General features: G+C 37.7%; 2 protein-coding genes across 3 annotated transcripts in view; one reads left to right on the top strand and one right to left on the bottom strand.

Annotated features, from left to right (window-relative positions):
* Window positions 1-1,008: 1,008 nt before the first annotated feature.
* On the bottom strand, window positions 1,009-7,183 carry PHOSPHO2 (phosphatase, orphan 2). 2 transcript variants are annotated; one of them, XM_007452624.1, is made up of 4 exons: window positions 6,980-7,183; window positions 6,431-6,468; window positions 4,184-4,358; window positions 1,009-1,768 (listed from the first exon to the last, which is right to left on the bottom strand). In XM_007452624.1, exon 4 carries the CDS (start codon window positions 1,740-1,742, stop codon window positions 1,017-1,019), a length of 726 nt encoding a protein of 241 aa, XP_007452686.1. In that variant the 5' UTR covers window positions 1,743-1,768; window positions 4,184-4,358; window positions 6,431-6,468; window positions 6,980-7,183; the 3' UTR covers window positions 1,009-1,016. The 2 variants fall into 2 exon arrangements, with proteins under 2 accessions (XP_007452686.1, XP_007452687.1); XM_007452625.1 differs by lacking the exons at window positions 4,184-4,358; window positions 6,980-7,183 and having other exon boundaries at window positions 6,431-6,471.
* Window positions 7,184-7,356: 173 nt separating this feature from the next.
* Window positions 7,357-16,644, top strand: part of CFAP210 (cilia and flagella associated protein 210) — a 38,566-nt gene continuing 29,278 nt past the window's right edge. The window contains exons 1-2 of the mRNA XM_007452623.1: window positions 7,357-7,455; window positions 12,339-12,565. Coding sequence (XP_007452685.1) covers window positions 7,407-7,455; window positions 12,339-12,565 — 276 coding nt within the window. The 5' untranslated portion in view covers window positions 7,357-7,406. The remainder of the gene's footprint in view (window positions 7,456-12,338; window positions 12,566-16,644) is intronic.

The raw sequence follows: 16,644 nt of genomic DNA, 5'->3' as shown, positions 1-16,644 counted from the left end.
TGTAATAATGTTAGGATTTTCTTTTCCATACAGAAAGCTCCAGAAATAAAAATGTTCAATGTAATTTTATGGGAAAAAAATTGGTACTCTTTTTTTCCAGGTTGAAAAAGTAAACTTTGTTTTGCTTTAAATTAATAGGTTAGATTATGTTGAAACACTTACTCTTTTTTTAAATTTTATTTATGAAACACTCTTATACATTGTGATTTCTCTACAAGTTGAGGCCAGTAACAAATTATAAATTATGCAAGCAAAAAATAATAATAATACTTTCATTTTTAGTAGTTGTAGATCAAGTAATTTGGACCAGATCTTCTACAGAGTACATCGGGAGAAGCTGATAGCTGAACAAAATTTTTAAAATATCTGCTTAAAGACATGAGAGAGCTGACAATAACTGTTGGCTAAGGAAGCACAGAAACTTAGGTAGGTGAGCTTCTTTTCCCTGAAACGGTTGGCCAATTCTGTAAGTGGTATCTGACATACTGAGTGGCTATCTTGACAGTCTTCGTGGGACCCAGGTGAAGAGGTATTGGAGTATGAGGCCTGCAGTGATAAACCCTTCCCCTTACTTTGAATAGGATCCCAAAAGGCTGCCAATCATGAGTAAGAGTGATTCAGAAGTAAACAGGCCTTCAAAGGCCTGTTTATGAATATGACCATCTGAAATAAAAGCTATATTTTTCATCCTTCCTTGCAGTTAGGAAGGAGCATTGTGACTAAGTATTGGCCAGTGAAATTTAAATGAGGGTGCAACCTTCTCTCTCACTGTCCTCCTTGCTGGCTAGAAAGTTGATGTGAGGGAAGGAGCTTGAACAGCAATCTTGGATCATAAGTTGGAAGTCAAGTGCTGAGGCTGGTAGAGCAACACAGAAACTTTGAGATACTTAACTCTGAAATTCTTTTAAGTGAGAGGGAAAACTTTTGTTCTTTTCTTAAAGCCACTGTTATTTGGGGTTTTAGTTTTATGCTGCTGTATTTAATCTTAACTGATACACATTTCAATTATTGGCGTATTACTCCTTTATTAGAAATTGTAAATGAGAAATTATTTCAACACCTGAAGACCAAGATACAACAGAAGACTCCATAGGCTCAAGATTTTGAGACATCCTAGAAAGAGTTTTCTGTAAAGTATATCCTTTCCGTGGCATGGCAACATCATTCTTCTTTAAAAAGGTTACTGGACAGACATCGTTTCCGCCATCACCTATATAAACAATTCGTGTATAATTCACTCCTCGTTGTAACTGTTTACCTACAAACTCCACCAAAACTACATTTTTGCAAAGATTTGGGGGGCACCTAGTGCAAGAATGAGCATGATAATTTTCCACAGTGAGATGACCATCGCTGTCAAAAGCTGCTGGATTTGTAAAGACTTTATCAAACACGTCATGAACATTGCTAGCTTCTAAAACCCAATCTATGAAGACTGAATTTGAATCTGAAATAATGATGCAATCAAATTTATCCTTGTTCTTTCTTATAAAGTTTAAAAGTTCCACCATCCCTGGAGTGAAAGGCATTGATATCACTGCTCTTTTCATTTCATCTTCTCTTACACCTTTATCTCCCAAATACTTAAAGACTCTGCCCATAAATTCTGTCCAAAATCCTTTTTCATAAGAATCTTGTAGTTCAATAGGAAGCTTTTTCTCTGGAGCACATTGTACAATCCAGGTATCACTATTATCATCTATGATTGTATTGTCAAAGTCAAAAACCAACAAAATTTTCATGGTTCCAGAAACAGATTTGGGTTACCCTGGAAAAGAAGAAATATTATTCCCTAAACATACTCGGTTCTACATATCTAGCTATAGTATCTATTTAACAAAATTACTCTTAATCTGCTGAAACAAAGGGTGAATATAAACAAGTTAAAATGACTAAGCATTCTAAGACTACCATTTAAGCACTTTTTCCTAAGAAGCAAAGTTCATATTTGAGTATGTTAAATGAATGGAAAACAGAACATATAAAAAGGATACTCAGGGTATTACTGTGTTCCTGAGGGGGTGATTCTTTGAGCACTCAGAATTAAACTAGAGAGCAATCTAATGAGAGAAGTAATGAAACAATTATTCCCTTACACTTTAATTTAGAAAAGTTATAAAATAAGAGAAAAAAATGTAGGCTAGTCATTCTTATTGTCTTTAAATGATCAATCACAAACTTATTAGTTTAAAATGTTTACAATGAGCTTCATTTTAAATAATAGGTCATGTACAATACATATTCTCTGTGAACTAACCAAAACTCTGACCAAATTTAACATAATGTGAAATCTTGCAAAATTTAAATAATTTTTTAAAAAAGGTTTTTAGCTTGAAATCATCGTTGTCAATGTTACAACCAAATGGTTGCTTGATGTTGTACTTGAAAGTCTAAACAAATTACTTGAACTGGAGGTCAGTTAAATTCTTCCACACTAGAAGTAACTTTTGTTAACAATTTTCACATTTATTTATATTTTCTCTAGATAGTTTAGCTCTGGAGTACCAAATAATCTGGATATATGTGAATAATCACACTGCTTTTGATATGACAATTACTCAAGTCTCTGTTTTCATTAATAGATAATGAAGATCATTAACTTAAATCTCAAGAGAAAAGGAATGAATCAACAGATGGTATAAATGAAAATTATCATGTAAAAAAGATAATTATACAGAATTCCCAGGAAAAGCTACAATTAGTATCTGTAAACAACAACAAAAAATTTTTTTAAAGAGTAACTAATATTTTTATAGATATCACTATATGCCAGATACTGGACTAAGAACCTTACAATCTCATCATCTGTCATAAACCCATTTAGTAGGAATTATTATTATCCTCATCTTAAAGATATATAACTGGAGCTTAAGTATTAATTAAGTTGGTTGAGTATTAGTTAAATGGCAGAGCTAGAATTTGGACTCAGGTCTGCCTGACTCCAAAGTTCATGGTTTAGTAATACACTCTAGTGCCTAAGAAATAGAATAACGACTATTAATCAGTTTAAAAATAAAATATTAAGTAGGTCATTTGGACGAAAAGATGTTTAATAACATGAAAATATTCATTAATCTCAAAGTACACACTAACCATCTGTGATCTACTTTACAACCGTTCTGAAGTTTTAGCAAGAAATCCTAAAATGAAAAGTGAAGAACCCCACCAATAAGAAAAAGAAGAGATCAGTTAAAAATAGAAAACATGGGGGACTTCCCTGGTGGTCCAGTGGTTAAGAATCCACCTTCCAATGCAAGGGATGCAGGTTCGATCCCTGGTTGGGGAGCTAAGATCCCACATGCTGCGGGGCAACTAAGCCCACGCACTGCAACTGCTGAGCACGGGGGCACAACTAGAGAATGCATGTGCCGCAAACTATAGAGCCCAAGCTCTCTGGAGCCTGCGCACCACAACTAGAGAGCCTGTGCGCCACAACGAGGAGCCCAGGTGCTGCAATGAAGATCCCGAGTGCTGCACATAAGACCTGACTGACACAGCCAAAAAAAAAAAAAAAAAGAAAACATGGCATTTATCTACATGTATTCTCTGGTTTATAATGATAGATATCCAGCAGGTGAAACTGAGAATGAGCTCATGACTCATATAAGAGTAAGTATTTTTTGCCTCTCAATTTAGAATATCTGGAGAATAACAAACCTAGAGGATATATCTCCTGTTGTATGAATTTAGATGGTATGATGGTATAAAGTATTCTGATACCCTGGATCCATGAATCGCTAAATGTCTAATCCAGGTGTCCCTGATTGGCTTCCAGGGATTTAAGTGCAGAAATCACTTTCCCATAGAAACAATGTAATAAATAGCAATAAAGTGCAGTTGACAATCACATTGGTAATGCACCTAAGCACATTTTAAATTAAAATGCTTTTTAGGCATTCTGAATTTATACATAATTAAAAAAATTTTTTTCAAATGTAACTCATTGTTGGTTGAAAAGTGTTTCAAACCTAGACTTAACCAGCCACAAGTTACTAAAATTCCTTCACTATTAACCTCCAAATAAGATGTATCATAAGCCTGAAGTTAACGAAGTTCCAACTGTTAACTTAGTTCCACTGTTGACTATTAATTTCTATCTACAAGTGTACTTTTCTTAATTTCAGATCTTTTTCCATTAGTTTTTTCCCACCACTCAACATAAACCTTTATTTAAAATACTTACCCAATTTAGTATTTCCAAGACAATTAATCTTACTTCAGCATGGAGCTTAGGTTAAACAGTCATGACAATCTTCAGTTTTAAACACCAGCCAGTTTCTAACCAACATTACTCCTACCCTATATGCAGGGGAAAAAGTCTTCTGATTCCAAGCAAAGGAATGGAGACTTCTTAACTCCTAAAATTAATAAAAGTATTTAAGATATTTAAAAATTTACATTTTCTAATGTTTTCTCTTACATCAGAAAAGCACCTATGGCAATGGGAGGAATAAAATTTTGTTTAAACAAAAACCTTAAATACAAAACAGGGAATGTTATGTGAATATAAGCTCTTATCCAGTGGATAAAATCACAGGTGTTAGGCTGATTATGTTATGATTTCCAGATTCCAGTTTTTCTTTTTACTTATTAAATAATAGACAAATACCACATTCTGTTGTCAATAAACTTTCAAAGATTTAGTGCTGTACTTGAAATAAAAATGTCTCCAAAAATTAAGGATGTGTAGAAAGATTTAGTGAAAGTGAATCTATTTTGAAATCAGTTTGTTAAAATGCCAGAAGCAGTTATTAACTGTTCTCTCCGGAAGCATGAAAAGTATGTATTTTGTATGTCTGCAATGTTTCCAGGGTCTAACAATAGCCTATGTGCTTTTTTACAGTAATGAAAACTAGAAACTATATAGACATCCAAGAATAGGGGATTGCTTAAATAAGATATGTACATGATAGCCATATAACAGACCATTTATTTAGTGAGTAAAAGGTTAAGATGTTCAAATTAAACAAACAAGTCACAAAACAGTGTTTACAGTATAATCTCATTTTTGCTTTTAAAAAAGAAATGTCTGTATACAGTGGTAGCATCAATTGCAGTGCATTCTTTTCCTACGCTGATTTTGTAATAAATTATTTTCCCCAGAATAATTTAAGCTCTGCTTCAGATCAAAGTGCATATGCTACCTTCTTAATTTCACAACAAAGAAAACAAAAATGAGTGATGGCCATAGAGGGTAAATAACTAATTCTAGATACACTTGGCTGTAAAGATCCATGGATTAGAGTTAGAACCAGGTGTTGTAAGTCAAATGATACCTGAACACTACGCCAAACTGGCAAATTACTGACACCAAATATTATAAGATTCAATAATTTTTGTAACCAATTTAGTTAAAATTCCACAGAATTTTTGTTAGGAGGTAATCTCCATGGGTCTCTAGTGGCTTGGCATATCTTACAAGGTACTCACTGCCCTTTGCCTGGATATTGTCTCAAAAATGTATGTAAGGGTTTCCCTGGTGGCGCAGTGGTTACGAATCCGCCTGCCAATGCAGGGGACAAGGGTTCCAGCCCTGGTCCTAAGAAGATTCCACATGCTGTGGAGCAGCTAAGCCCATGCGCCACAACTACTGAGCCTGTGCTCTAGAGCCTGTGAGCCACAACTACTGAGCCCACGTGCCACAACTACTGAAGCCCGCACACCTAAAGCCCGTGCTCCACAACAAGAGAAGCCACCACAATGAGAAGCCCACGCCCCACAAAGAAGAGTAGCCTGGCTCACTGCAACTAGAGAAAGCCCGCGCGCAGCAACGAAAACCCAATGCAGCCAAAAATAAATAAGTAAATAAATAAATAAATTTATTTTAAAAAATGCATGTATAGTGAACAGTCTTGAAAGGCATGCTTATTGTCCATTATAATAAAGATCTGGATGCCCTAAGCTCAGGGTTCCTGTTCTGTAATGCAACACACTCCATGTGCAGGTGACTTCTGGGACTCTTTGCATCATCCTGTGGCAACTGGGGCAAAATTACTGATATTCTGGCTACTGCTACTGCTGTAATTCATCACTGTTCTAGGGGTCTGCATCTTCTACAGAACGGTGGCAGCCTAAGTTGTCAGCATGCAAGTAGGGTAAAATCTCTGACTCTTCCCAGTTCTTGGCTTTTTTTTTTTTTGGCGGTATGCGGGCCTCTCACTGTTGTGGCCTCTCCCGTTGTGGAGCACAGGCTCCGGACGCGCAGGCCCAGAGGCCATGGCTCACGGGCCCAGCCGCTCCGCGCCATGTGGGATCTTCCCAGACCGGAGCACGAACTCGTGTCCCCTGCATCGGCAGGCGGCCTCTCAACCACTGCGCCACCAGGGAAGCCCAACATTTTTAAAACTATGATTCCAAAAAACCACCAATGTTGTATGTGCAAAATCTATATTTCTGCCAAGAAATATTTTATTAATCCTTTCATACTTACCAGCATTATTACGATGGATCGATCATCTGATAGAAAACCTGAAGAAAAACAGTACAACTATGTGTTAGAACTTCAGTGATTAAAAACCTTACCTCCTTTCATATTGAGCAACTCCAGTTTGATGCCTAATGTGTATGTGTCATAGCCAACTACCTTGTAATGTAATCATTTGTACCTCGACGTGTTAGAAAAGGATCTTTTGAAACGTAGCCCATATTCACTCTTAACAGGGTTTTGTGTCCTTAAGAGGTCTGATTGGTCCTCCAAATACATTCAATTTACTATACTGTATTTACCGAGCAATTAAAGATATCTTAAAGGCCCTAACATGAATGTTATAATCCAAGTTTTAACATTGCGATTAAAAATAAAAAACTAAGCCCCATCTAGCCCAGATCATGCGTTAGAAACCAAAATATTTAAAAACAGATTTTCTGTCAATTAATTCCTGAGTTTCTATGGTTGAGGGAGGAGGGCTTTGCCGTTCACCTTCCCCCGCGAGGTCTGTGGGTCACACACGCCAAGCCCAGGCCTCGCTCTCCCGCACACCTGCCGGGTACATCCCGAAGCCAGGGGCAGGGACCTAGTCGGGTGTCATTTCCCGAGAGGCGCACGTTGGATGCCGATGCGAGCACCAGGCCGGGCCCAGCCGGGTCCCAGGGCTCGTCACTGACCCAGACCAGAGACTCGAAGTCGTTCTGGCCTCTGCGCCGCTTCCGAGGGCTCTGTCCTCCCGCCCACTCCGGACGCCTGCGCCTGCGGGGAAGGACCGCCCCACTCGCACGCCTGGCCTTGACTTCCCGCGCAGGCGCAGCCTCCCTTCTCCGGCACCACAGCCCACAGCTGCGCGTTCTTCGTTCCTCGGCGACGACTGTTGTCACTTCCGGCGGCGTTGCTAAGCAACTGCGCGGTTTGGCGGAAACTTCCGCGTCGGAATCGCCTTTCCAAGTCTGAGAGCGCCATAGGTACCTCAGAGATGCTGATGCGGCTCGGAAGGCGCTGTGGACGAGCAAAGGAAAGCACGGGTGAGCTAAACTGGTCCATCCCACCACAGGGATTGTTTCTGGTCTCCAGGCATGGAGTGAGAGGCGAGCGTGCCTTTCCTTCTGAAACGGGCTCCACCAAGTCAAAAACAGCACAGTGGGCATCGTCGGGCTTTGTGTAAATTAGACAGTTTTGCCCTTGGATGAATGGGTAGGTGGGGAAAGTATACAGAAATAAGGGTAGAGAAAAAGAAGTCAGAGACTCCCAGTTGACCAGCTGGCCCGATACTCAAGCTGTGCCGTTGCAGCTCCAAGAATCTGGTGTTTGCTGAATTTTCTCGCGCTTAAGCTTTGTTATTCATTGAGTGAATCGGAATGTATTTTGGAAATATCAGTGACCTCATTAGAGTCTTGGCTCTGCTGTGAACCTACTGAGTACTCTTAGGAAAGTGTCTGAAGGAAAATCTCAATTTCTCCAACTGTAAAATGAAAGTAAGTTCTCATCCTAAGGCGTATACTTTGATAGAGTGTGAAAATAATGCTACTTAAGGTATTGTAATTCACATGACCTTTTATAAAAATTTGATTTTGTAATAGAAGTAGCCTAGTGAGACATTTAAAGATCTCTTTATTAATTCCAGTGATTTTAGTTTCTTAAGATTGTAAATTCCCAATTAATGTTCTCATGGTGACAGAACCTTGGGAACTTGGACTATCTTCATGTCATCTCCTTAGCTTCTGTAGCAATAGAGTCCCTTGTGCCAAATGCTGAGTGAGAGCCAGCCAGTCTCCCACCAGTGGACACTAGTGGGTATTTATGCTGTGGAGGGCTTAAGAAGTAGCAGCAGAGGGTCATGACATGTAGGAGAGAGACAGTACCCATGTGGCATGTATTGAAAAAACAAAATTACGCTCACATATTCACTTTCCTATATATAAAGTGCTGCATTAAATCAAAAAGAACAACGGCAAAAATTGTCAAACTCAATTTTTGAGAACTCAGGAAACCAAAAGTTTGCAACAATTGGGGAGTGTTTATCAAGACAAATAACTGAATCTTGGTAAGAACAGTGAGCTTTTTGCATTTTAACTTGTTCTAGTCCCCTTCTTTCTCCCTGCCCTATGGTAGCCTAGAAAACCACTGCAATCACAGTGAAATCCAGTGGCTTAGCAGCCTGTGGAGGGAGCAAAATAGCGTTGAACCCCTCCCAAAGCCCATTTCCCAGGTAACTTATTATTTGAGCTGTCTGGCAGTTCCTTGGAAACTTATTATTTGACCTGTCTGGCAGTTCCTTGGAAAGTCCCACTCACAAGGCTTGTCTTTATTTGACCTGATTCAGAGCCCACCAGTTATGTTTGTTAAAACAATCAGTGGAATTTTAAGACGTTTTAATTGCTTCACACCTCCAACAGCCATTACTAGCATTGTGTGAAAGTCCCTGTGAGGTAGGAATCATGGAAATAAGACTGCCCTCTGAGAACTGAACTCTGCATCAACCCAGTGGATTAAAGCATGGATATGTGAAATCATTCATAGCTCGGAGGTCAATCAGGGCTCTCCTGATGCTCAAAGATATGAGGGAACTGGGACTTCCCTGGTGGCCCAGTGGTTAAGAATCCGCCTGCCAATGCAGGGGACATGGGTTTGAGCCCTGGTCCGGAAGACCCCACATGCCGTGGAGCAACTAAGCCCGTGCGCCACAACTACTGAGCCTGCGGGCCACAACTACTGAAGCCCGCGTGCCTAGAGCCCGTGCTCCGCAAAAAGAGAAGCCACCACAATGAGAAGCCCGCATACTGCAACAAAGAGTAGCCCCCGCTCGCCATAGCTAGAGAAAGCCCATGTGCAGCAACGAAGACCCAACGCAGCCAAAAATAAAAATAAAAAATAAGCATATTTATAAGAAAAAAAAAAGATATGAGGGAACTTGGCCCAACTTTTGTTACCTGAGATAGTAAAAAGCCTTTCCCAAACTTTCCATGGCTTGTCCTATTTTTTCTGCTGCTTTTGTGGTTGTTCTCTTGGTTCTCCTCCTGTATCAGAGTTCATGAAAAGTTCTTGAATAAAATATCTCATGAATGTAGTTACTCTACAGAAGATTGAGGTGTCATAAGGGATCACATTGTTCACTACACAACTTTTTGGCATCTTGTTTTCCTGCCACTGCTGCCAAAGCTTGCTCACCACTGTATACTTTGTAAGGAGCAGCTCCTACCAGTATGGGCTATTTGGTCTACCCAGCCCCTTTAGTATTTTGGAAAATTAAATTGTCTCCATTTTATTTCACATCTTAAAGAATTAGAATGACTCTTGGGTCAGAGAAAGAAAAGCATATTTTTTTCATAAATTTATTAATTTATTTTTGGCTGTGTTGGGTCTTTGTTGCTGTGTGTGGGCTTTGTCTAGTTGTGGTGAGCTGGGGCCACTCTTCGTTGCAGTGCGTGGGCTTCTCATTGCAGTGGCTTTTCTTGTTGCGGAGCACGGGCTCTAGGTGCAGGGGCTTCAGTAGTTGTGGCTCATGGGCTCTAGAGTGCAGGCTCAGTAGTTGTGGCACACAGGCCCAGCTGCTCTGCGGCATGTGGGATCTTCCCAGACTAGGGCTCGAACCCGTGTCCCCTGCATTGGCAGGCAGGTTCTTCACCACTGCGCCACCAGGGACGTCCAAGAAAAGCATATTAATATGCCTAAAAATATGCTAATCAAAAGGCAGGTGGCTTAATTTAATGGCCTTTGTTTATGTAGCTTCTAATTGTAAGTAACACAAACCAAGTTGAGCCAGTTTAGGTGAAGCAAAGGATAATTGTTACAAGGCTATAAGGATGTATTGGTCAGGACTCTTTGGTTACAAGTGACTGATCTAATTCACTGTAGTTAAAAGGGGAATATTTTGGCTCACATACCTGTGAATTTAGGTATAACTCGATCCAGGACACTATTCTACTTCTCAGCTTTGCTTGTCTTTATTCTGCATGTGGAGACTTGGTATATGGTAGGCAAGTTGGTACCTGTGGTTCTAAAGTCACATTTTAGGTTAACAACCAAATTCTCATTCCCATCAACTTTAATTCAAACCCCAAGAAGACTGTAATTGTCCTAGCAGCTTTTCTCTTAGTATCTTTCTGGAGCCACATGATTTCTTGCCTCTGCTTTTCTACTTCTGTTTCATTCTTCTAATAAAAGCAGTAAAAATAATAATAATTTAATATTTATTGAGAACATATTGTGTGCCAGGCACTCTTCTAAATTCTTTACATATATTACTTCATCTAATTCTTACACCAGCTATATAAAATGAAGTAGATACTATTAGTATTTCCATTTTGCAATTAAGGAGTTAGATTTAGAGGGTTAAATAATTTTGTCTAGATTCACATAGTTCATATGTGGTGTGTTCAGAAAAGATCCAGGTTGTCTGTCTCCAGAGTCCACACTCTTACCCACTGTGCTTTATTGCCTTTGTTAGGCCTGTGACCACCCACCATTATTCAAATGTATTTCCTATTTTGGTAAATTCTTCTCCTTACAAGTCCTACCTCCTAAAAGCAGAAGGCATCTTTTTCTGCCTCCCTTGCAGCTAGGGTGCAGGCATAAGACCAAGACTCAGCTGGTCAATTGTATGTGTGCTAGATTTACATTCTGAAGAGAGCATATGAGGAAAGAAACAGCATGTTGAATACATTTTCTGGGGAGAGTGGCAGCAAAAGTGTACCAATTCCAGATTACTCGTGAAGGTTCACATATATAGTGTCCAGTGGAGCAAGTTATAAGTGGGGCAAGTTGAGGTGCCTACCCAATGCCAGTTGCTGTGAATCTTCACTGGAACCTCACGATGTGGTCTGTGTGATATTTGTATGTATATCTTCTAAGGGTAACTCTCTGGCTGTCTGAGAGCTTCAGTAGGCTATCTAATATCCCTTAATGAATTCCTTTTCTGCTTAAACTAGCTAGAGTGAGTTTGGGTGTTTATAAGTAAGAACTTCAGTTGATTAAAAGGGTAGGAACATTTTTTAGAGAAGAGCTGTTATGAGCTCCATTGTGTCATTTAGGATGCTTGTGAATTCATTTCACAGAATACCCAGCTCAATCATGTTTAAAAATAAGGAAATTTATTTGCTCATATAACAGGAACTCCAGCCTTTGGGTCTGATTAATCTAGCAGCATAATGAAATCCTCATTGCCCCAGGGTCTTCCTTTGTTTCTTCTTTGTGTTTCACAGTTAACAGCTTCATCCTAAGGCTGCTTCCTCTTGTGGTCATAAGGATGGCTGCTTGTCTGGCCTTCATGCTTCCTCATTCATATCTAGCCTGAGAGTCACTCTCAGATGTCTCTCCCAGAAGTACAAGCAAGAACTTTTCTAAAAGTCTCATAACTCTTGTCCTATTTATTTTCTTACTACAGGAATAATTATTGTCAAGGGAGATGCAAGTATTCTGAAATTAATGAGGCCCACCCCGGGACTGAGACTGTAGTCAGTTCTCCAAATTACATTGCTGCTACTCAGTTAGGACGGGGTTGTATAGAGTAGATAAGCGCAATGTCTACAACCCCAAAAGATGAACATTCCCCAAAGTTATCCACTTATAAACTGCTGCTTGATTAACTTTGAAAATGCTTTTATAACAACCTGTTGGGGTAGGTATTATTGATCTCAACTTTAAAGATGTTGATACTGAGACTCCAAGAAGTTAAATGACTTGCCCAAGTTACACAGTAAGGAATTGACTAAGTAAGGACTCAAATCTATGTCTTCTGATTTCAGGGTCTTGTATACTTTCGACTTATTCCCAGCTGTTCTTAAGATAACAAGAATAAAATTATTCTTTGAAACAACTTCCAGATATCATGCCAATATAGAAATGTGTGAGAAAAAATATCAAACTCTTCTTGAAAGTTTTTAATACTCATTTTAAAAAATTTATTTAGAAGTAAAGAACTGTGAAGAAGATCAAGTCCTCTATCCACCTCTTCTGCCCAGCAAAGTAGATCTCCGGCAGGTCACCATAATTCCACACAATGAGTGGGAAAGGATTCGAGATAGCCTTGACAGTTTGACAAGAGAAGCAGCACACCTTCGTGCAGAAAGAAAGGCAAAGAAAGAAATGCATTTCCGATCCCAAGAAGTGGTAAAACACTGGACTAATACATATGCAGTAAGTATTAACCACCCAGGAGTACATGTGCACTGAAGACTTACTCTTGTTTCTTAGTGCTCTTTTATAAATATTTTTAACATAGAAAATATCATTAAAATGCATTGAAACACATTTTCAACATCTTTATTTAGGTATAAGTGACATACAATAACCTGGACATATTTAAAGTGTACAAGTTAAGATTTGACATATTTATATAGCCCTGAAACCATTATTATAATTAAGATAATGAATATATTCATCACCATAAAAAAGTTTCCTCATAACCCATTTTACTCCCTCTCACTCCTCCCCATGCCCCCTCCGGTGTCTCCAGACAACCACTGATCTGCTATTATAAATTTCACTCAGCACAATTATTTTGAAATTCTTTCATGTTTTTGTATCAATTATTCATTCATTTTTATTGCTGAGTGGTATGCCATTATATGGATATATCGCAATTTGTTTCTCTGCTCAGTTGTTGATAGTTTGACATCAAGCAAATATTGACGTTTGAGCTGTTTCCAGTTTTTGGCTATTATAAATAAAGCTGCTTATGAACATTTGTGTATAAGTCTATGTATGGACATATGCTTTCATTTCTTTTGGGTAAATATCTTGGTGTAGAATCATATGATAGCTGTACATTTAACTTTGTAACATTTAACTTCCAAGCTGTTTCCCAAAGTAGTCGTAATTTTATATTCCCTCCAGCGGTGTATGATAGTTCTAATTCATATTAGAACACATAGTTCTAATATATGTTTCCTCCACATATTTGCCAAATTGCTATGTTCAGTCTTTATAACTATAGACTTTCTAATAGGTGTGAAGTAGTATCTCATTATAATTTTAATTTCTCTAATTACAGTGATGTTGAACATCTTTTCATGAACTCATTTTCTATCTGTATATCTTCTTTGGTGAAATGTCTGTTCAGATCTTTTGCTGGGTTTGTCTTCTTATTGAGTTTAGAGAATTTTAAAATATATTCTGAATACAAGTCCTTTGTTAGATATTTGATTTGAAAATATTTTCTTCCAGTTCATGGCTTGGCTTTATATTCCATTACAGTGTCTTTCTAAGAGCAGAGTTTTTAATTTTAATGAAGTCCAGTTTATCAGTTTTTCTTGTATGGATCATCCTTTTAGTGACTTACCTAAGAAATTTTTGCCTAACTCAAGATCACAAAGATTTTCTTCTGTGTTTAAGTTTAAAGTTTTAGGTCTTTTATATATATATATAGTCTATGTTTAGAAGTGAGGTATGGATTGATGTTTATTTTTTTGCATATGAATATCCAATTGTTTCAGCACAGTTTGTTGAAAAGACTGTTCTTTCCCCCACTGAATTGCCTTTGCACATTTGTTGAAAATCTGGTTGTCCATATATGTGCAGGGGGAATTTCTGGACTCTGCTGTTCCATTGATCTATTTATCTATCTTTATTTCAATAACACACTGATGTGAGAATTGTAGCTTTAATAATAAGTCTTGAAATCAGATAGTATTAGTCCTCCAACTTTGTTCTTTTTCAAAGTTGTCTGGCTATTCTAGGTCCTTTGCGCTTCTACATGAATTTTGGAATCAGCTTGTCAATTTCTACGAAAAAGCCAGCTGGGATTTTGTTTGGGATTGTGTTGAATTTCTAGATCAGTTTGGAGAGAATTTACAGTTTGACAGTATTGAGTCTTCTGACCCATGAACACAGTGTTTTTCTTCCATTTGTATAGGTCTTATTTAATTTATGTCAGCAATATTTTATAGTTTTTAGGGTATAGGTCTTATTCATATTTATCCCTAAGTAATTACTATTTTTATGTATTATAAATGATTTTTTAACATTTCAATTTGTTATTCATTGTTAGCTATAGAAATACAGTTACTTTTTTCTACGTTGATCTTGTATCTTGCAACACTGTTAACCTCACTTATTAGTTCTAGTAGCTTTTTTATAGATTCCATCAGATTTTCTACATAGACAATCATGATGTCAGAAAGTAAAGACAGGGACTTCTCTGGCAGTTCAGTGGTTGAGACTCCGTGCTTCCACTGCAGGGGGCACAGGTTCCATCCCTGGTCAGGGAACTAAGATCTCTCATGCCACAGAGCACAGCCAAAAAAAAAGTTAAAGACAGTTTTACAAATTTTACTTCCTTCTTTCCAATCTGGGTGCCTTTTAGTTCTTTCTTTTTTTTTCTTTTTCTTTTTGACTTATTGTACAGGAATGGATGTTAGATTTTTAAAGTGCTTTTCTTTTGCTTATATCTATTGAGGTAATCATGAAGTTCTAATTTTTCATTTTGTTATATGGTGTATTTCATTCATTATTTTCAAATATTGAACCAAGCTTGCATTCCTGGGATAAACGTCCTCTGGTCATGACGTATTATCTTTTTGATGGATTCAGTTTATTAAAATGTTAATTTTTGCATCCGTGTTCATGGGGGATATTGGCCTGTAGTTTTCTTGAAATGTCTTTGTCTGGTTTGGGTATCAGGGTAATGCTGGTTATTGTTATGATGGAGGATTGCACAAAAACACAGGATTTGAAACTGAGGAATCAAGGAGCTTCTTGAGGAATCAAGGCAGCTTCTTTTCATCTGCCTTTGATTTGTCTCTCTTCCTATCTTTTTCTAGAACTACATATGTCTTTGCTGTGCCCTTCTTTGTGCTTCTGTAAGATTCTCTACCTAAGAGGTACAATAACCTGCAGTTTAGTTCCATGTACATGAGTGGGAAACTACTTCAATGTGGGGAGGTGTCCTCTAACTCCTTTTACTGTCTCACCTGGAGGAAAATGCTGAGAAAAGGTGTTCTCATCTCCCACTACACTTTCCTATATCATTTAAGGAACTATAAGGCAGGATTTTCTCCTATTTTCTAGTAGAATTTTTAAAACTATGTAGAAGCATAATATCTGTTCAGAGAGTTCTCACCTTTTATTTTTTTCAACATTGCATATTTCCTTACTTTGTTGCAATGTACATTATTTATCTTTGGGAGGGGACACAGAAAGCTTGTGTTGCCTTGCTTTAGGAACAGTGTTCGTAATTTATTCTTTTTTTTCTAGAAGAGGGAAGAGTTATATCATGACTGATATCATATTGTAATATATACAAAACTACAGGGAAAGAAAACAGATCAGTGGTTGCCAGGGGGTGCAGGTAGTTGACTCTAACAGGGCATGAGGGAGTTTTTTGGGAGGATGGAACTGTTCTATAAGTGACTTTATGCATTTGTAAAACTGTACACTGAAAACATATGTAATTTATACTCTAAAAAACTTGATTTTAGAAAAGCCCGTGGTCTATAAATAGATGGGGAATGGAATATACCCCCTGTTTTTTTTTTCTTCCAGAAGTACCACAGTATACCTAATAATTTACACCTCCAGAGTGTTAAAGAAGAAAAAGAAATGTAGTAAACGTAGTGGAAATATAATAATAAAAACTGTACTATAGGCACAGAGATTGGCAAAATGATACATCATCAGAGAGAGCCTAGAAGCAATCCTGTGTTATATATGGGAATTTGACATATGCTAGAAATGTCATTGCAAATCAGAAGGGAAAAGATGGGAATTCAAAAACAGATACTGAGATAATCGGCATATGGACAAGATGAAATTTTATCCCTATGGTACAGAATATACAAAAATGAATTTCAGCTGGATTTTAGACCTAAATGTGAAAAGTGAAACAGTAAAACTTTAAAAATAAATCATAGGATATCTTCAAGAATTCAGGGTAAGTAAGATTTTCTTAAGACATAGGAAGTGTGACCCATAAAGGAGAAAAAGACTTCTTCTGACATGGGACATTGGCTACCTCCTCAGGGGTGTAGAAGAACATGTAAAATATGTCATTGTTGATTTTTTAAAGGAACACAAGTAGTAATATATATATATATATATATATTTGTTACTTAAATATAGAAAGGAACTATGGAAGTAAATGCAAGAAACTAATAGTGGTTATCTTAGAGACTGCAGATGGAAGTTAGGATTGGAGGGAGAGTTCCACTACATACTTTTGTAATATATATATATAATATGTGTGTATATATATATAATATATATATAATATATATAAT

Source organism: Lipotes vexillifer, unplaced genomic scaffold (assembly GCF_000442215.2).
Source record: "Lipotes vexillifer unplaced genomic scaffold, Lipotes_vexillifer_v1.1 scaffold454, whole genome shotgun sequence".
NCBI lineage: Eukaryota > Metazoa > Chordata > Mammalia > Artiodactyla > Lipotidae > Lipotes > Lipotes vexillifer.
This window is presented reverse-complemented; position numbering and strand designations above follow the sequence as displayed.

Coding starts and splice junctions, on each gene's coding strand:
- PHOSPHO2 (XM_007452624.1), bottom strand. CDS start 1,742: ATGAAAATTTTGTTGGTTTTTGACTTTGACAATACAATCATAGATGAT.